This window comes from Camelus bactrianus, chromosome 22, assembly GCF_048773025.1.
Source record: "Camelus bactrianus isolate YW-2024 breed Bactrian camel chromosome 22, ASM4877302v1, whole genome shotgun sequence".
NCBI classification, from domain to species: Eukaryota; Metazoa; Chordata; class Mammalia; order Artiodactyla; family Camelidae; genus Camelus; species Camelus bactrianus.
This window is the reverse complement of record NC_133560.1, coordinates 13,169,228-13,190,473: the sequence shown is the minus strand read 5'-3', so window position 1 is coordinate 13,190,473 and position 21,246 is coordinate 13,169,228. Positions and strand designations below refer to the sequence as shown.

Here is a 21,246-nt window from a genome sequence, read left to right as displayed (position 1 = left end):
TTCTAATCCTTATGCCTATTCTTTCCCTATTCTTCCATCCTTCCTTCTTTTTTTTAAATCGTTGCCAGGACCAGGATTTCCAATACAATGCTGAATGGGAGTCATGATGATAGGTGTCTTTCCAGAGGAACACTTTAAATGTTTCACCATTAATTATGATGTTTGTTTCAGGGTTTTTGTAAAGAAGTTCCATTTTATTCTTAGTATTTTAAATACTTTATGAATTAGTGTTGAATTTCATTAAATGCTTTTTTTTAGCATCTTTGGAGATGAAAGGACTTTTCTCATTTATTCTGCTAGTGGGAAGAAATACATCATTATTTAAGAGACAACAGAAATTTATCGCTGGTTCATGTCATAGCCATCTGCACGTCAGCAGGGATTCAGAACCCTTCCATTTTGTGTCTCTACAGAGTCCTGTCAGTTTAGCCAGCACGGGGAAAGGGAGCGGGGATGGAGAATCAGGGAGAGGACAGGACTTCCCTCATCCCACAGAATTCTATCAAGTCCCCACCTAACTTCGAGGAGAAGTGTGGACCGTATCTGTCCTTAGGCCAATCTCTCTCCAGTCTTTCGGTTGTATGAAACTTGTTCTCTGGGAGATTCCTTAAGAAGAGCTCCATGAAAACAATGATGCCTGAGTTCCTGAATGCTCATAATTTTTTTTTTTTTTTTTTGGTCATCATTACTCTTGAATATACGTATGGCTCTGATTCACAGTTTATAAAATCTCTGCTTCACAGTTTATGTCCCTAAAAAGTTATTCAGTTGTTTTCTAGCTTTGGGGTCAAAACTACGCTGGAAATCTGATTTTCTTTTCCGTTATGAGTATCAAATTGATTGAATGTTTAAGGATTTTTTTTCCCTTTAAAATACAATTGTTTTATTAAAATGTTTAGTTTTGAACCTGCAAGGTCTGTTTTTCCAGGCATCTGGTGTCCTTTCAGTATGTGCCTTCAAATCATCTTTTATTTCAAGAATTTTTTCATTACTATTAGTTTTGTTTTGTTGCATTTTGTAGTTTTCCTCCTCAGAGATTCATATTCTACGTGTATTAAAACTTCTTTACTGACTTCTATGTCTTTCACTTTCTCTTAAATTCCTTTTACCTCCATATTTGTTTCTTATTGATTTAAAATTTTTTCCTTTCCATTTTCCATTTCTCTTAAAATATTATCCATTACATTTATCTGCTCTTGAATTCCATCTAAGTTAGTACGTATTTTCGGTGTAAAACAATAACAACATTTATTTTGCCCATGAATCTCTAATTCAAGTGGGATTTGGAACAGTCAACTTTTTTAAATAAATTTTTTTATATTAGAATAGATTTAGATTTACATAAAAGTTGGGAAGACAGTACAGAGTGATCTCACACACCTCCCACCAAGTTTCCAGTATTAAAATCTGACATTAATACAGTACATTTGCCATAGTGACCCCGTATTAACACATTATTATTAACCAAGGTCAATACTTTATTAAGATTCCCTTAGTTCTTACCTATGTCTTTTTTTCTGTTTTAGGGTACCACCAAGGACTCCTCATTACATTGAGCTGTCACGTCTCCCACGCTCCTATCGGCCATGACAGTTTCTGGATTCTCTTGTCTTTGATGACGTCGACAGTATTGCAGACAATTCACACACTTTTTAGAATATCCCTCAGTTGAGATTTGCCTGATGTCTTTCTCATTAGACTGGGGTGACGGCTTTTTGAGATGAAGATCACATTTGCATTACCCAAGTAAACGACTGTTTTCATCACACCATATCCAAGATACATACCATCAACATGATATGGACCTTGATCACCTGGCTGAGGTGGTGCGGGTCACATTTCTCCACTGTAAAGTTACTATTTCCCACCCTCCCCTTTTCGCACAGTACTCTTTTGAAGGACGTCACTCTGCAAAGCCCACATTTAAAGAGTGAAGAGTAATGCGGCACCTCCTTGAGGGCAGGAAACCTACATAAATTACTCAGAATTTTCTGCATGAGCGATTTCTCCTCTCCCCACTTATTTACTCAATAATTTATTTACAGCAGTATGAACTCATGGATATTTATTTTATACTTTGGTATATACTTATAATACAACACTGATTTATTTATTTGTCGATCAAATTGTTTCAGCTTTGGCTGTTAGGAGCTCTCTTAGTTGGCTCTGATGTCCTTTTGTCATATCCCATGATTGTGCATTTGTTGTTGGTTTTTTTGTATTTTTTTTACAATGTTGTGTCAATTTCTGGTGTACGGCACAATGCTTTAGTCATACATGAATATACAAATATTCATTTTCATATTCTTTTTCCCCATAAGCTACTACAAGATATCAAATATAGCTAGCTCCCTGTATTACACAGTATAAACTTATTTATCTATTTTACGTATACCAGTCAGTATCTGCAAATCTAGAACTCCCAACTTATCCCTTCCCAACCCCCTCCCCCCGGTAACTATTGTTTTGTTTCCTATGTCTGTGAGTCTGTTTTGGTTTTGTAAATAAGTTCATTTGTCTTCTTTTTTTAGATTCCACATATAAGTGATATCATACGGTATTTTTCTTTCTCTTTCTGGCTTATTTCACTTAGAAGGACATTCTCTGGGGCCATCCATGTTGCTGCAAATAGCATTATTTTATTCTTTTTTATGGCTGAGTAGTATTCCATTGTAAAAATATACCACAGCTTCTTTATCCAGTCACCTGTTGATGGACATTTAGGTTGTTTCCATGTCTTGGTTATTGTTGTTGTCTCTGAGCACTTCCCTTCTGGCACAGCCTATCTCAGCCCCAGTCCTGGAATCAATCCATTTCTCCAAGATACTGTAGTTCCTTTTTAATAGAGAACTGTATTAGAAACCCAGATCTCATACATGCCAGGCATGTTCAATGCCACTGCAGTGTTACTGCTTCTAGAGCCATCTTGCTAAGAGAGCAAGTAAATATTTGCTTGTATGCAAACCTATGTGTATTCACATAACAATAAATATTTCTATGTATTTGTCCATCTGTATTAAGTGAAAGTATCTATATTGGGTTAAGCATTTGTTCATACTGATGTCTCCAACTCTAATCCCTTACCTCCTGGGTCATTACAGCTTTCTCCATTGCTTGTCTGTAACCACCATTTCAACAGTGAGAAACCTGCCCCACCATCCGTTGTTAATCCCAATGTACGTGGATAGTGATTTCAGATTTGTTAACCCATACCCCTGTGGGAAACAACTCTCAACTAGAGCACAGTTCTTCTGTGCTAGTCCTTTTGTCTTTAGTCTCATAGACTCCACTCATTTCAAATCTACTTCAGTCAGTCTTTTCCTCCATCACCTTCAGTGAGGTTGATTCATACATTCATCACAGTCTGCATTTCATCATGGGATCCTCCAGTTTCTTAAATGATACTTTTAATTTGCATGCATTAAGGCTCAGTCTTGGTGCTGTCAAATTCTATTGATTTTGATCAATGCATATGCTAAGCACCCACTATTTCAGCATCATACAGCGGAGTTTCACCACCCTAAGTCCGTCCTCTCCCATGCTTCACCCATTCCACCCTCCAACCCCTCTTCTTCCCTGAACCCCTAGCAACCACTGATCTGATGATGAGATACAACGATGTTCAGCTTTTTAAGAAACTGCTAAGCTTTCTTCCAAAGTGGCTGTACCATTTTGCATCATCAGCAGTAATAAATGAGAATTCCAGTTACTCTACCTCCTAACCAGCAGATAGTATTGTCAGTTTTTAGTATTTCAGCCATTCTAGTAGGTGTGCAACAGTACCTCACCGTTGTTTAATTTGCATTACCCAAGTGAAAATGATGCTGAGACTGTCTCCCTATGTTTATTTGCCATCTATATACCTTCTTTGGTGAAGTGCCTCTTCAGATCTTTTGCTCCTTCCTTCCTTCCTTCATTTCTTTCTTTCTTTTGTGGGTAAGAGCGTTTGTTTTCTTACTGCTGAGATTTGAAACTTCTCTATATATCCTGTATACAAGTTCTTTATCAGATATGTGCTTTGCAAAAATCTTCTCCCAGTCTGTGACTTGCTTATTCATTCTCCTAACAGTGTCCTTTCTAGAGCAAAAAATTTTAATTTTAATAAAGTTCCATTGACCAACTTTTTTCTTTCATGGATCTCAGGCTTTTGGTGTTACAGTAAAAAAAAAAAAACAACAAAACTCATCCTCAAACTCAAGTCATGTAGATTTTTTTTTCTCTTATGTCTTCTTCTAGAAGTTTTACAGTTTTACATTTTACATTTAGGTCTAAGACCCATTTTGAATTAAATGTTGTATAAGACGTATGGTTTGTGTCTAGGTTCAATTTTCTGCATATGAACATCCAATTTTCCCAGCACCATTTATTGAAAAGACTATTTCTCCATTGAACTGTCTCTACACCCTTGTCAAAAATCAGTTGACTATATTTGAATGGGTCTATTTCTGGGCTCTCTATTCTGTTCTGTTAATTTATATGTCTATTATTTCGCCAATACCATGCTGTCTTGATTACTGTATGTTTATAGTAAGTCTTGAAATTGGATAGTGTAATTCTTCCAAGCTTGTTCTTCTTCGGGGCGGGCAGTCTTTATTTAGAAATGACTTCTTTTATTCCTAAATTGTTTCTTGAGTTCTCTGCCCCTCCTTTCAAATCCTACTTTTCTCTAATCATCTACTTTTTGAGTTTTTAAAATTCAGGTTTATGTTGTTCTTTTAGAGTTTATAAGATCTTAAATTTGTGCAGCTAGTTTTATTAAACTATTCTACTGCAGTTTTCATCTGTTTTGTGGGTGCCTCTTTCTTGCATGTTTTCATTGTTTCTGTGGAGGTTGTGACGTTTCTTCTTCTTCATTTTTCTTATAAAAATTTCTGTATGGGCCTCAATCATAATCTTCTTGGTTGCTTATTTCTTAAATGAAAGAAATTCCCTGTCATTTTATGAAGGAGGGTTGGGAAGTGATAACTTTTTAGCTTTAAGAGTTTAGAACTCATTCTTGGTGGGGTGTTTTTGGGGGGAGGGCAGGGTGTGTGTGTGTGTGTGTGTGTGCATGTGTGTGCACGTGTGTTCTGTTTTGCTTTGGCAAACCAATGGAAAACACGGCCTTCCATTTTCTAACATCTGACTCTTCTGGTGATTTCTAACACCTTTATCAAGAGGTTCTCTTTTCCTTTCTACTATTGTTCCTGTTCTGATTGACTACTCCCAAAAGTTTCTTATCAATGCTAGGAGTTTGGAAAAGGGCCTTGTTTTGGCTAGTTTGAAGAATTTACAGGACCCAGAATACTCCGAGTACTAATTAGTCAGTATCACATTATGAGTCCTTTGTACGTAACCATGAATTGGATCTATTCAAACTCCCTTCTGATTTGACAGCTTTTCTCAGATTGAGCACTGTGTTTTCCAGTGAGTATGTATCCGGAACTTAGGCAATCTCCCGCTCTCAAGGCCCTCCCTCTGCTTTCTCCCACACAGGTGAGACGACGTAACCGTCTTACAACCACCAGCTGTTTTTCCCCACCTGCTTGTACAGGGGAGGCAGGTGCTGACTGGGATCCTTTCTCAACTATTTTTACTGTAAATTTGGTCTGTGAGTCTTTGGTACTGCCGTCCCAGCTATTTAGCATGTTTTTATTTGAGGGGAGAGTTTTCAAATATTAAACCAACCTTGCCTTACTTGAATAAATCAAACTTGGTCACAATACATCCTTTTCAAGTACCTCCACATTCATTTTGCTAATATTTTGTTAGGAAATTCATATAAATATTCATGAAATAGGTTGGTTTATACTTTCTCTTGAAATACCTTTGCTGAGTTTTGCTACAAAGATTGTGATGTCCCAACGACAAAAGCTCTTTTTTTTTATTTTTATAGAATTAGTTTATCCTAAATCAATACTATTTATTTCTTAAAACTTTGGTCAAATTTACTGGCGAAGCCATCTGAGCCTAGACTATCCTTAGTGAAATATTTTAATCAAAGGTTCAATTTCTTGATAGATATAGGACATACATACTTTCTACTCCTTGTTTCAGTTTTTAATTTTATTTAATCTTTTAATTTCATTTAATCTTTCAATTTCATTTAATCTTTTAATTTCATTTAAACTCCATTAACCTTCCCAATTTTTTATGCTGTTTCTATCCTAAGCTTCCTTTAACCTAAAAGAATCAAGTCCCACCTCCTTCATTGCAATGACTTTTGAAGAGACCAGAGCAGTTATCTTATAGAATGGCCCACCGCCAGGATTTGTTTGTCTCCTCCTGGTTTTATTTAACTTGCTCCTCTATCCTGTTCACTTCCTGGAAACCAGAAGAGAAATCTAACTAAATTAGATTTAGGGCAAGCATATTTAGCGATAATACTTCATGGGCAATGCTTTGAATTTTGTATTTTATCACATAAGGTACATGATAATTCTAACCTCATAATATTGTTATATGGACTAAATGATATGGCATATGTTGTGACTCAGATGGCACCTAGCACATAATAGGAAAGAGCTATTTCTTGACCTGAAACCTATTAACATTTGGGGATGTAATTCTTTGTTGTGGGAGCTGTCCTGTATATTGTACGAGTGTTGAGCAACATTCCTGACTTCTACCCATTACATGCCATTAGCATCCTGCAGTTGTGACAACCAAAAACATCTCCAGACATGGTCCTCTGGCCCAAGGGGTTGGGGTGGGGATTGGCGCCAGTTCAGAACCACTGGTATAGAACAAAACCTCAAGTTTTTGATAAAAATTCTACAATGGTACTTCCTACCATGCCTTGTGGAAGGCGTTAAGATTAGCAGCTAAAAGGAACACAATTCCTCACCTCAAAATACTCATGTTTTGGGGAGAGACAATCAGGCAAATGCGGAATACATGCTATGATATAGACAATCATGTGTTGTCATGGGAGAAGGGCACCTAACTCAGTCTGGAGCAGGAGTCCTCTCATGGAGGAACAGAGAATTTCCTGAATAGAGACCTGAAGGCCAGAATTCTCCCCCCTCCCCTGTAAGTCTCAGGAGATCACACCAATGATGACCGCTCCAAACGAAAACAGACATCACAGAAATGACATAATTTCCAGACTCTTTTTCAGAGGGTGATCGAGAGAGATGAACCCACTACCAAATCCAGAGACACAGGTAAGATAAGCCAGCACAATCAGCCATCTACTCTGTCCGCTGTTACTAGCACACACACTGTGTTTTCCCATTCTGTAGTTCTCTGTCCCGGGGACAGACTGGTAACCAAAACCAGATGAACCCCAGACAGGATAACGTCACATACACTCCGACACGGAAGAGCCTTAAACGAGGGTGCCTCTCCCGCTGTGCACACTGGTCCAGCTGCCTACGCTTCCATTCTTCTTCCGGACCAAGTACTTCTTCAGCTCACTTGCAATACAAGTCAGAGACTGGCTAGCTGCTCACTAAGCCTGTTTCCTCTCATTCCAGAGCACAGAGCTGGACGACCTCCCCAGCCTCCCCTGCAGTTTACGGCGGCCGCGTGGCTGAGTTCTAGCCTCAGGTACGGAAGAGCAGAAGTAACATGTACTCTTTCCAGGTCCTGCCTGTGAAAACCCCCCATGTGCAGTCCTTCCTGCTGTTTTCCCTTCTGCTGGCTTGATGCAGACAAACATTGGTAACTTAGAAGCCAAGATTTAAAGATGGTAGAGCCGGGGAGTGGAAGGAGCCCACGTCCTGAAGTCTCCCCTTGGAGGAGAGAGGCCCGGTGACCAGGAGTGCCCTTGTTGGGTTTTATATGAATAAAAAGTAAACTTCCACCGTCTTAAATGATGAGACTTGAGGGTGTATCTAGTACAGCAGCTAGCATTGCCCTCCTAATACACCGAAGTAGAGAAACAGCCAGGTTTACCCTGCAGCTGTACTCCCCTCAGTGCCCCAGACATGCACGGTGTTTCAGCCGTGTTCACCAAGCCAAAGAAAAGACCTTTTGCTAGAATATCCCACGGATAGTCCCTGGAGTTAAATGGGTGCATGACAGGCTATTTGCAGGACCATTGCTAAAGATCACACTTCATCTAATGTCTGCAGCACGGAAGTATAAAGCAACGCGGGCTTTGATGTCAGACAGATGTGGCTTTGAATCTTGGCTTCCTCCCCCCCACCCCCCCCCCCGACAATTCTTTGGCTTCGTCTCCCTGAGTCTCTGTTTCTTTATCTGCAGAACGAGGGTAATAACACCTCCTAGGAATTTTGTGGGGATAAAATTACAGACAGCATATAACACACTGGCAGAGGTCCCAGCATGTCCACTGTACTCAATTAGTTCCTTCCCAACAACCATGAAATTAATGAAATGGGAATTTATTTACACTTCTAATCAGAACACTAAGCAAGAAGTGGCCTTATCACAAAGGGTTTTGTATTTATTCTGCCCCGGTAAATTTGAGTATTTCATACAAAGGAAGCAGGTTCAACACACTTTTTCCCCCCTTGGTCTAAATAAGGAGAAGAATTAAAATTTTAAGAAACTTTAAAGTATAAACAGAAGCAACATTCATTATTTGTATATCTATTTTCCCTATTAAGGAATAAATGTCATATTCTCAAAACCAGCAACAGTAGGACATGCCATGCTGACCTCTGCCCTGGAAGGAGAGCAATAAACGAGACAGTGCATACCACAGAGTGGGGAGTTAAGGATTTTACTGGGTAATGGCCCTTTCCCCTTCCCATGTCGCCCCAGAGGGAGTGGCTCCAAGGGAAAAGATGGTGGATCACAACGCGAACAAGTGGGCGGCAGGCCCTCCACCTTACCCAAGCACATCCCTGTAGATGAGAGTTGGCAACAGGGCAGGTAACTATGGAAGGATCCTTCCAGGTAAGAGGGAGAGCAGTGAGCTGATGCAGCCCCGTCCCCTGAACTGCAGGAGAAGGAGGCTGAAATGGCAGGTCAACCAGGATACAGAGGGAAACGTGGGAAGAGCCGCCCACCAGCATGACTAAGTGCTCTTGGGGACAATCCCCACTCAAAGGGCAGAAAGCAAATATCCAGATGTTATGAGCTGCCAGATGTGATTAACCGAGGAAAGGTGAAGCTGCCCACTTAACCATCTGAGCAGCTCCCCTCCCCCGCATCAAAGTGACCCAGGAGTCTTCTGCAAAAGCATTAATTAATAAAACAAATGGAGGCTTCCTCCATCCCCCATCCCCACCCCTCTTCCTCTCTCCCTCTGACAGACTCAGAACAGTGGCCTATTTTTAAACCACTGGCAATGCGTTCTCTCGTGGAAATATGTGGGCTTCCTGGCACAGGCTGATGATCACTCAGAGGAGAAACAGGCACACCGAAGGCCTCGCCCACTCGCCTGAATTCTTCTCCCACGAGAATGGGGCAGAGGGGGCTCAGGGAGGAGAGGGCCTGAGAAGGGAGCCTGCCGCCCGTGCAGAGGAGTAGGGAGTAGCTGATGCTGGCTTCCATGATGGGGATAACTAACCACGGTCCTTCTTCCCCAGCAAAAGGGAAGGCTGAGGCTTGGGCAGGAACAAGCTCCACGTACAGCTACCAAGAGAGAGCTCAAGGCTGGGAAGCAGAAAAACAAGCCCCAGATGCCAATTCCAGCATCTTTTAAAGAAAAAAGTTTAAGTGGATCTCAGTATCTCTTTAACAGGCATCTAATGTGCTTTAAATATAAGAACAAACATTTTATTGAACATTGGAGCTTTTTTTTTTTTCTTTTCGGAGCAAGGTCACAGTGCTGCCAATTTACAAATAAGACTTTTTAAGAAAGGAGGCTGTGCTATACTTACAATCGCTCCAGCTGCTTCAGATCCTGGAAGGCGCCTCTCTCGATGACGCTGACCTGGTTGTCTTCCAGATGCCTGGAACCACAGAAGCAGCAATGGTCAAGGGCATGCGGGGCTCAAGGGTTCTCGTACTAGGCTTCAGGCCATGCAGGCATGGTCACTCAGCCCCTTCCTTGACCCTCTGGGCAACCCCCCACCCCTCGCCAGGATCAGTCTGTTGGGACAAGATAATGCACATCCCAGCTTGGTGTCACGGTAACCAGGGTCTCGCCGCCTGCACACTTCTACCTGACAGATTGGTTTCCATGCCTCTATTTTAAGAATGTTCTCAGCAAAGGCCCCCCCTTCAAGCACTGCAGGATGTTGCACAGAAAAAGAGGTAAAAGCTGCTTCTTATTAAAAAAAAAAAAATATATATATATAATATATATATATATATATATTCAGCATCTCTCCCCTCAGAGCTCCCTCCTCCAAGGAGTCAAAAATACTTCATTGAAAAGGGCCTTCTCCGCTCACTCTGTCTCTGGGTCACCTCGTAGAAAGGCTGAAGCTATTGTCGCATGACTGCCTGTGCCTAGAACTCCACTTGCCCAGGGCCTGGCTGCTCCCAACATGAAAGTAATGGTCACAAAAGCTTGGTCTCCCGGGCGGGCTCTGCTGACCTCCAAAGTCCGCAAAGCAGGTGGTTAAAAGTCTGATTCATGCATGTGGCATATCCTAAGAATTCAGCATACAATGAAACATTTGTTTCCTTAAGTTAAAAAAAAAATGGCAGCTTAAACTGGATTAGCTGCATTGTAGGGTAGGAAAGATGTGAGCGCACACAGTTTCCATCCAGGGCCGACCCAGGTGGTTGAAGGGGACTTAGCCGGGATGCAGCTGCGGTTGAAGGATGCTTCTTTGGAAGGTGGAGTTTAGGAAGGGCTCTGGGCTCCTCTGGATCAGGAAGGAGGGAAGGTGCCCTGATGCACCCGAAGGAAAAGCAGGAGAAGAAAGAGCAGCCTTGAGGAAGCCTGGCCTTCACTTCAGAAGACTCCTTCCACTCCAGCCGTCCACCTCCGAGACGTTCCCCAAGCCCCTGCTTAACAGTCGGGCCCTTGTGTGTATTTTCAAGTCCATCTTCCTCACGATGTCTAAGGACCAAGAGGGGAAGGACTTCTGCTCGCCATCATAGTCCCGGCCCTGACACAGGTGCCCAGCACCGCAGCCACGGAATAAAGACTTAGTGAATGAACCAAAAACGAAAGAGGACCTCGGGCCACAGCACATACTGATTCTATGTCCTCAAGGAAAAGGCTAGTCTGGGACACATGATGTTTCGGACACATGACTGTCACACTGATGGGGGTATATTGTTTGGGCTCAATGATATTTCACATTTTTTTGTGAATTGGTAGCAAACAATTAGAAACCAGGATATTATACACACATACACACACCCGACGAAAGAAACTCCTTCAGGGAAGTCAGCTCTCATATTTCCAAGCAGCAACAGTCGGCCAGAGTCCTCACCCGCTCTGAGTCACACGTTTGTTACTTCTGGGCCCTGCAGGCCGGCCTCATATCCGTTCCTCACTTAGCATTATATGGGCACCAAGGAGCAGAGACGTTAAGAGACTTGTTCAAGGGGAGATTATCTGTATAAAGTCACGCAGCCAGTGAGGGGGAACCCTAACTCCCAGTCTGGGGTGCTTGTCAATTTTGGTGGAGAATCTCTTTCCTGCTTTCTTACCAGCTGATGGTGTGACACGGGGCTACCCAGTCAACCTCTCAGAGACTCAGTTTCCTCATTTGTAAGGCAGAAAAAATAAAACATCTCATAAGTCCTCGTGAGAATAAAAATGGAATAAAGTATATAAATTATCTAGCCCAGGATCTGGAGTGCAGTCGGAAGCTTAATACATGTTCTTTTTCCCCCCTTCTCTTCCTTTTCCATTCCGCCATATAGCAAGGAGGGCCTGGGGATGCTAACAGACTCATACCAGCACATCTTGCTAAACAGGGAACCAGTGCAATATTCGTGACTAGGGGTTTGTTCAGCTGGGCTTTTACTATCAATCAATCCATCACAGAACTTGTCATTACTTCCCGATTGTCACAAGGAGCAACCCTAGGGTGGCTGAGAGTCACATTCTCTCACGGTTTCTGAAAGGGTCTAACCCCGAATCCCACAATGAGTATCTTCATTCCTTACTCATTAATCTAACACTATGAGCCTCTTTCCGAAAGGGGAGTAGAAGAGACGGGAACACATCTGTATTTGGTACCTACCCCTCCTCCTCTTGGCTCGGGCCCTGGGAGGCTAACTTTTCCCCACTTCATCAAGAAGCTTCCCTGACTCTGGTTTCCTACTGGGTTCAGCCAAAGGGGGTCACCAGCAGGAGAGGAGAGGGTGGGAGGAGAGTGAGTCAGGTAGGGGATTTATCCCCAGCTCCCTCCCTCCCAGGTCACTTCAGGTTGACTGCGTTTTTCTACGTAAGACCACAGGTGCTGTTAGGTGACTTTGCTGGGCTCAGTTAACCCACTGCTCTTGAAGCTCCAAGCCCCAGGGAACTGCACCATCTCCTCCTGGTTTCTCTTAGCCTCGCCCACACCTTTGCAAATAAATCTGTATTTAGCTCGCCTCGTTTGTCCTGCTGGGATCTACTCCCTAGATCTATCAAGAGTCCAGCCTGTACCTGGTCTTTAGAAGCTCAATAAGTAATCAACATTTGATGAATAAACGCACCACTGAGTAAATGAGTGGTGGACCTCCCACCCAGACTTCTAGGCTGTGATGCAATTCAGGAGCTTGTGCTAAAGCAGGTGCTGTCACTCCCATTTCACTGACCAGATGCCGGGGCTCCAGGAAAGGCCGGACCCCCAGAAGGGCTGTCTAGGGCTTGAATCTGTTCTGAGTTAGAGGGACACAGGCTGTGTTCATTTTCAGTTCTTCTGGCATTGTTATTTTTTTAGTTTTAACACTAGATCACAATCGGAAATCACCCCTATGTGATGATGGCTGGGGTGGAGTTTAACCCTTTTACTAACCCCATTTGGGGTAAAGCTGGTCCCCACATTGTGGGCATAGCAGAGTTCTTGCAACAGACTAGGAAAGGGAATATAATTGATACCACCAGCAGAGACTTTTTCCTATTCCCGCCCCTGGAAGAAAAGAATTATTAGAAGTAATTCTCCGATCTTCTCCCTGAATGTACTTTATTTGGGGAAAATTGCCTTTGGATGAAGCCAAAGTCCCCCAATCTTCATTTTATCTGCGTTCGCCCATTCACCTGCACCGTATTAACAGTTCTGCATGGAAACGGGTGGCGAGCTCAAATTATTCAAGACTATTGAGTCTTTTCTGGCTTCACTATCAATTGTAAATAAGAAACAGATACAGGGAAGTGCCAAGGTGTGATGAAAGCTTTTCAAAAAAGATAGTTGTCTAGGTTACTCAGCTAAAAAGAACAGACTGAGGGGAAAAAATGGTTTAAACGTCTGGATATTTTGCTGGTGTCGGTTAGGAAGCATTTCAGCTATCCCACGTAGCAGACTCCTTCACAGTAATAAAGGGCCACATGAATGGGATTGCCTTTTGAGTTGCTAAGGCAGATAATGAGGCACAGTATATGAACAGAGTCTATAAAGCGTGGGGAGGGAGAGGGCTTCGACACTGCTGATCAAAATAGGAAGAATGTACCAATTAAGTGAAAAGATAAACCCAGTCAAAGGAATGTTGTAGACCATCCAGAGGACATTGATATGATCTTTCATGATTATTTTAAACTTTCTATTCTCAGAGAGCAGATACGGAAATTGGAATTTTTATTAGTCTTTCTGATGTCACGGTAAGAAAAATCAAAGGGTTATTTTTGACTGCGTTAGAAAAATGAAGCATCAGGTGAAAATTCTGACTTGTATGAAAGGAAATCTCTCACAGATGCAGAGGGAAAAGATGGGGAAAAAAATAGAGAAGTTAAATGTCTATTCTTTAAGCTGGTAAATGACCTGGAACCAGAAGTTTACTGCCTATATTTCTCAAATAAAAATCACCCTAAAACTGAGCCATGAAACTCCCCCGCCTTTCTCCCAGTCTCAATTCTGACCCACACGCACTTGTCACAGCTGCCAGTCATTTGACAGACACATGACTGTTTGGGACAAAAGAAAGACTTGGCAGAGGGTAGGGTCTTCCCTCCAGGGATGGTGGGAGGAGGGTGTACTGGCCAAAGACCAGAGACCGCATCGAGGGGAGAGTCATCTGCGGGCTGGAAGCCCCGTGTTCACACCCCAGCATCCCCAACACGCCGGTGCTCAGGGTACTCAGGTAAGCCACCTCACTGCAGCGCTGCAAACGGGAGACCATCGCCTTCCTGGTTTGCTAACCTGTCTGTAAAACAGACAACAGAGGTACTGCACGGAGGTCAGAAAGCACACATTCTGGGCTCTGCTTTCTCTTCCTTCAGCTCCCTGTGACGTGGAGTTGGGACCCATTTAATCTACCTGTGCCTCTGTTTCCTCTGGGCAGAGAGGAGTTAATAATGACACAGCAGAGCTTGGTCTGTGGAAGGCACCATCTATATGTCAGCTTTCATCATCATCATTACCATATCTACTTCTCCATCAGGAAAACAAGGCGATATACGTAATGTTCCACAGGTTCCAGTGAGAATAAACAGGCTGTTCATGAAAATGTCCAAACCATGCAGCATTATATGCATGAGGACCTCTATTTGTTACGGCTCAAATGGCATGCCCCTCTCCCCCCAAAATTCATGTGTTGAAACCTTAACTCCCAATGTATCAGAATGCGACCTCAGTTGGAGACAGGGTCTTAACTGAGGTAATCAAGGTAAAATGAATGCGCCTTAACCCAGTATGACTGGAGTCCTTATAAAAAGGAAAAATTCAGACACAGAGACATACACGTGTAGAGGGAAGATAACGTGGAGAGAGTGACCCAGGGAAAAGACAACCATCAAAAACCCGAGGAATCCCTGAGGCCTCCGGAAGCTGGAAGAGAGGCCTGGGCCAGACCCTTCCCTCACAGCCCTCAGAAGGGACCAACCCTGCCGACATCTTGATTTGGGGCTTCTGGTCTCCAGAACTGTGGGACAGTAAGTTTCTGTTCTTTAAGCCACCCCGTCTGTGGTACCGGGGTACAGCAGCCCTAGGAAACTAAGGTACTATTCACTCCCTGTCTTACAGATGAGAAAACTGAGGCCCAAGGGGGTACAGTGATTTGCCCAAGGTCTGTCACATGGGCAGTTAATTCTGAGTCAGGACCAGAACCTAGTATTTCCAGTCCCTAAAATAACACTCACTGTATTAGAAAGGACTATTAGTAGAAAGAAGAAAGTGGCTTCCGATACCAAGACTTCTGCTGCTACCTTCTAGTAAAAATTTGCCAGCCAAAATTCTGCGACACAACAAACACCAAGGCAGTGGCCAGACTTACGGAGCCACACTTATGGGTCAAAATCAACTTCTGAGTGAAGAAGCAAAGAGGGTCCAATCGCTCTTCTCTTGTTCCTCTGAATGTCTGAGATGCATCGGTAGATAAGCACTTGGGCGGCTTATCTCTGGGACTTAGGGATGGGTAAAAGTGCTCCATATTTAGCAGTGAAACCTGATATATCTTGCTGCCCGGTGGCATCGAAGCCCAGCTCAAATTGTGCTACCTGTCTGCGCACAGCTGCAGGAGTTCAGCAAGGGCTCTGACCCTGTCTGACTCTCTCCCTCCTTCCTCCCCTCCTTTCCACTAAGCAACAAGATAAATAACTTTTGTCCTGATTGCTCATTTAATGCACAGGCTGGAGAAGAAATTATAATCTCTATGGAAAGGAAGCATGGTGAGTCAGCCTGACTCTGCTGTCATCCTAGAAGCCGGGCATGTTGATTTATTTGTGTCTAACCTTCTGTTCTCCCTGTCACCGGAACTGACTTCTCCCATCGGTCTGGCCCAGCCAGCAGCATGGAGACACAGCATGAGAGAGCTGGGAAAACCTGGATGTACCGATGAAGGGCTTTCTGCTGCAGAAGGGTGGATTCCTGGAGCCCAGTGCTTGGGGGTGTGAGGTCAGGGCAGTGGAACATTTTCACAGGGCTAAAGAGCTGAAAGAGAAGATGCATCAGAGAGCCACGTGCTACTTACAAGACTCGGAGGTTCCTGAGTCCGGCGAAGTCCATCTTGGTGATCCTGGTAATATTATTTCTGTCCAGGTCCCTGCAATGGAGAATAAATTCGGGTCAGATTTTTGCAGGTTACACTTATGGTCTATTCAATCCAGACTGACTTGGACGGGAGGGACGTTGCTTGACAAGGAGAAGGCAATTTCAGTGATTAATGGTATCCTCTAGAGCTGCCAACCAACCTTAAGGACACTGTATGGAATAAGCTAGCCATTATGCACACAGTAGGGCCCTGGTATATTCAGCTGCTTGGCTTCTGTTGCCCCTTCTTCAGATGACAAATTTCTCTTTGAAAGCTCCCCACCCTCAGGTCTCAGATTATACCATACAAGTGGGGCTGACCCCTCTCCCCAGCTCTAAGGATGGGCACCTGATCCAAGTCAGGATTATAAGCATTTTCACTCCCTTGAACCACAGTGATTGTTTCAGGAATGCAAACATGACTCAAATTCCCAATAGCTTTCTCTCCACTGGAGTTGCTAAGCTGTTCAGGATTGCCAGAAGCCATCTTGCCACCATGAAGAGAGAATTTCCCAGAGCCAGGAGATGAAAACAGTAGGTGGATCCACCCATGCCTGAAGCCAGCTATCTCTGTATTTTGCGATTATGTGAGCCAATCTATCCCATCTCCCTTATATTTTGTCCTAAATCAGTTTGAGTTGAATTTTCTATCCCCTGAAACCAAAAGAATCTTGACTGACTTTGGTACCCACCGAGGTACTTGTCTATTTTTCAGCTCTAGTTTGCAAACTCTCGGAAGACAAAGGCCATATCTCATTTAACTACACAGCTCATCATAGGAGAACATGTGCCTGGCACAGAGCAATCTTATACAACAGGTAAAGACAGCTACATGGATTACTCCTGCCCCAACTTATAGGCTGAAGCTCCGGAAGATGGCCACATAGATAAGAATTTGCCACGGAAAAACTCAAAGTATTATAGGTGGTATCAGTGTCAGGGAGAACCTTGGGTGGTAGAAAACCAAAGTCAAGAATGAGCCTGTGAACAACTGTATACATATTGTGCTCACTAAAATTATCTAAGAAGACTGGATGCAAAAAAAAAAAAAAGAAAGAAAAAAAAAGACAGTGAATGGTATGTTACAGTTCTTAACAATGGCAGCCCAACAATTAATTTCTACTTATCATGCCTTCCAGATGAGAAACTTTTCAGGGTTTTTGCCCAACTTGAAGTTTCAACAAGGTGTCTGTAAATTGGCTTTGCTTTCCTCCAGAACACTTAGGTTCTAAGAGACCATTTTCCCAATGACGGGTCTCCACCCATATGTTCACTCTTTCTCTGGTTCTCCTAGTCAGGTCCTAAAGTTGCCATCCTACAGTTCTGCCTCAGAAAGACCTGTGAGTTCTCAACTGTCATAAAATGAAAAGGGAAACAATGTTCAGATTCTAGCACTTTGTATAAGGAAAATCAAATTTGAAGAAGAATTACTCTCCTGATTTCAAAAATCATACAGAAATAAACATCAAGTGAGTCCTTCAGTCAACCCACCAAGGAATCACCTCCCCTCTCCATCCAGTTTTCCACTACCTAAAATAGCAAAGTTGGTTCTTAACCAGCCTGTGATGGAGGGGGGCAGTGTTTAGACTTCTCACATTATGCTGAGTGCTGGTAAAGGAAGAGCAAGAACTACACAGGGAAATAAAGAAAGTTTGTTCATGCAAGGATTGAACATCAGTGCATAGACAGGATTCTGTGTGTGCTCATAATCACCCCGAGTTCCTTCTCACCTCCCATCTCAATTGAGGTGGATGTTTGGGGGCCCTGATAACTGCGAATACGATGATGCAGCTAAGGGCTTAATTACTAGGACACAGCGTGGTATCTTGGCAGCTTGTGCTACTGGCTGTGGCACCAACATTTCCAATTAATATTTATTTACGAAGGGGCACAAAGTGTGCTGCTGAAATGCTGTGGACTTGGGGGCAGGGGGTCGGGTGGGGACTGTGGGGTTGCCCCAGCCACAGAGCCCGTGTTTGGGAGGCTGAGCTTCAGACGGAGGAAGCAGCCCTGAGTTTGAATCCCTGCTCTGCTACCTACTGAGTGACTTAAGGGCCATTCATTTTATCTCCGAGGCTCAGTTTCTCCATTGACAAAATGAGGGTGACAATCTTGACCCCAAGAGTTTTTATCAGGGTTAAATGAGATGATGTGTACACAGTGCTTATCAGGCACTTGCTGAATACTCAATCATGGCAGCTGCCGTTACTATCATTAGCTGAACTGCATCCTCCCATCCCTCCCACCCTCCCCTGCAAAAACTCCGCTCTGAAATTTCAGTGCACCAAGAGCCTGAGAGATGAGTCCCGGGATTTCCCCAAGAGACTGTTGGTGTGCTATCTTCCTATAGGCAAAAAGTGGAGTGCATCGTGTGGCTGGTAAATAGAGTGACAGCGCCCAGAGCGGTCCCCTCCCACTGCCTCTCCCTTGCAGCATTTCTAATTCCATGGTACCTGGGTGCAGAGAGAGCTGTGTTATCTGCCTGCCACCCACCCCCACCCCTACCCTATACACACTGCCAGGGAGGTCAGGGAGCACATGGGCTTTGAGGCGACACAGGTCAGGGTTCAAATCTCTGTCCCATCCCCAACTCCTAGCTGAGTTAGAGGAACTTGATTTCTCTAAGCCTCCATGCTTTGCATAACCCTCTCCCACTTGCAGACCTAGGAACGGTGAGGAGCACAGAGCCTGGATTGCCAACTTGCTTGGCTGAAAATGGGAACTAATGAAATTGCCACTGAGAAGAGGCTGCACCTCCTCATGTGGCCCTCCCTCCCCCAGCCCCACCATCCCAGTCCGGGCTCCTCTGGACCTTTAGCTGGACTTCTCGACCTTCAGCTTCGTCCTTGTGGGAAATCAGTCTATTTCAGCCCAGTACAAGTTCTGAACCATGTGCAGGCATGAATGATCCCAACTAGGGTGATCCTAGATGGGGAGGCCATTACCACGTCTAGATGTGGGGTGGGGAAGTGGGCCGATTTTAAAACACGTCTACAGATGATTTCTTTGATGCACCTGCCCTCAAGAGATGGAGTCTATGCCCCTTTCCCTTGAACCTGAACAGGCCTTTGTGACTGCTTGCACAAACAGGGTAAGACAGCAGTGATGCTGCAGAACTTCTGAGGCTGGATAAGAGGAGGCAGTAAGTGACTGCCTGGCTCTTTCTCAGAGCCCGGCACTTCCATCCGAGAAAATCAGAAGGTGTGAAGCCTCCCCTGGATCATGTGAAGGCACCAGAGAGACGGAGAGACGCTTGAGGAGCCCCAGCTGGTCCAGCCCTGGCTGTCTGAGTCTTTCCAGCCCAGAGGTCAGGTGCATAAGTGCAGACACCTTTGAGATTGCAGCCCCAGCTACCACCTGACCATGACTTATGAGAAGCTCTGAGCCAGACCACCCAGCTGAGTCACTCTTGAATTCCTGCCCACAGAAATCATGCAAGACAATACTAAAGTAAGTGTGTGTCTTAAGCCATTAAGTTCTGGAGTGATTCGTTTTGCAACAATAGAACGATAGAAGAGAAATATGTAATGTCTGAATGTTAATTTACCATTAACACTGGAACTGCATTCACATGATTCCCAACAGCATATCCTTTTGGAGGCTTGCCTGCCACTCTGGAGACCCTGAGTCCTGTCATTGTGGTCAAGGATGGCTCACAGGGGCCAAAGGCCCCCATGTCATTCTAGGGACGAGGGGAGAACGGACCCTTCTCTCAGGCTCCGAGAAGTGAAGACTGTAATTAGGGCTGCCCTCTAAGTGGGGCTTAGGGTGCCATGGGCATCACCATGGTGTTACATTAGGAATCACACACTGTGGTTACCACGCACTGAACACTGGGGGCAGAGACAGGCAAGCTGCCCACCGGACCGTTCTTCTCTGTCTGGTGCACATAGATCGGCTACATTTCCCAGCTTCCCTTGCAACCACGTGACTGAGTTTTCATCACTGCGACATGACCAGAAGCAATACATGGCACCTTCAGGTCTGATCCATAAAACTTCCTGCCCAATCCTCCATAGTCTTTCTTTTCCCTCGTCTTGGGCTGGATTCCGTAGATCCAGTGGAGGACCCCAAGGATGGCAGACACAAAGAGCCTGAGTCCATGAATGACTGTGTGGAACAGAGACCTTCCCTCTCCTGTGGCCCATTTGCTCACATTAGACTCAGACACATTCCAGAAACACCTCTTAAGCCACTGAAATTTGGGGACTATTTGTTAGAGCAGTCTATATTGATAAATGCAGTATCTTTGAGTCAGGAGCCTTCCATCCCTTTTTTGTGTGTGTTTTCCCCCTTTCTTTGCAACAGTTCTGAAAGGTAGGTATTACAATATTTCTTCAACAGACAAAGATACTGAAGATCCGCCTTCATAACAGCTGGTATTTGCTGGGCCCAAACTATGCACCAGGCACTGTGCCAAGAACTTCTATTCTCTCTAATCCGGACAGCAATCGTATGTGGCAGGTACTACTACTGCCCCATTTTTCACACGAGGACGCTGAAGCTCAGTTTCCCTCATTCCCACCCTAGCTTAGAAGGTTTCATCAGGAAAGCAGCCTGCCATAAGGTCACGCAAGCAGTAAGCGGCAAGGCTGGGATTTGAACCTGGGCTCTCTGAATGCAGAGGCCGTGTTTTTAACCATCACATCATGCTGCCCATCTACAATTAGAGCTAAGCATTTTCTACTGCATCGAGGGAACCAATGACTGCAGGAAAAATAAATGAATAAATAGGATGGAACAGAACAGAATAGAATTTCCCTTCATACGTCTTAAAAGAAAGCGAAGGGCTACTCCTAGTGGCTCTGCTGCCCGCCCACTCCAGCCAAGCTGGCACATTTTTATCCTGTCTCCCAGGGAGGACTGAGCCGGTGGGAGCGCTGAGCCCTTCCACAGACTCCAGGGGAAAGCGCCTTCTTGCTGTGTTTGCCTATGTCTGTTTTCTGCCACGCTGCTCATCTTCTACCATGTTGCCTCCTCGCAAACAGGCGTCACCATGGTAAACTCCGGCATTATTTTTCCCCATCCCAGTCAGTGAATCATAAACCAATGCTGTGACTGGGAGCTCTGTGGTGTTTTCACATCTGCTTGACACCTTGGGTGGGGTGGGGAGGAAGTGCAATTCAGAACAACATTGGAAAAAATGAAACAAAAATGCTCTAGGGCTGGCCGCTGTCCCTATCTTGGCACGTGTACATTCATCCTTCTTTTGACTCATTCTGTGGCATTCTTGCAAAATTTTCTTTTTGCCGTGGCACATCCAGGAAGGGGGATG

At 44.2% G+C, this 21,246-nt stretch overlaps 1 protein-coding gene across 1 annotated transcript in view; it reads right to left on the bottom strand.

The window, feature by feature from the left end:
* The window catches only part of SLIT3 (slit guidance ligand 3), a 583,328-nt gene that overhangs the window by 523,936 nt on the left and 38,146 nt on the right, over positions 1 to 21,246 (bottom strand). The window contains exons 2-3 of the mRNA XM_074350310.1: positions 15,913 to 15,984; positions 9,777 to 9,848 (exon numbers count right to left, since the gene is read on the bottom strand). Coding sequence (XP_074206411.1) covers positions 9,777 to 9,848; positions 15,913 to 15,984 — 144 coding nt within the window. The remainder of the gene's footprint in view (positions 1 to 9,776; positions 9,849 to 15,912; positions 15,985 to 21,246) is intronic.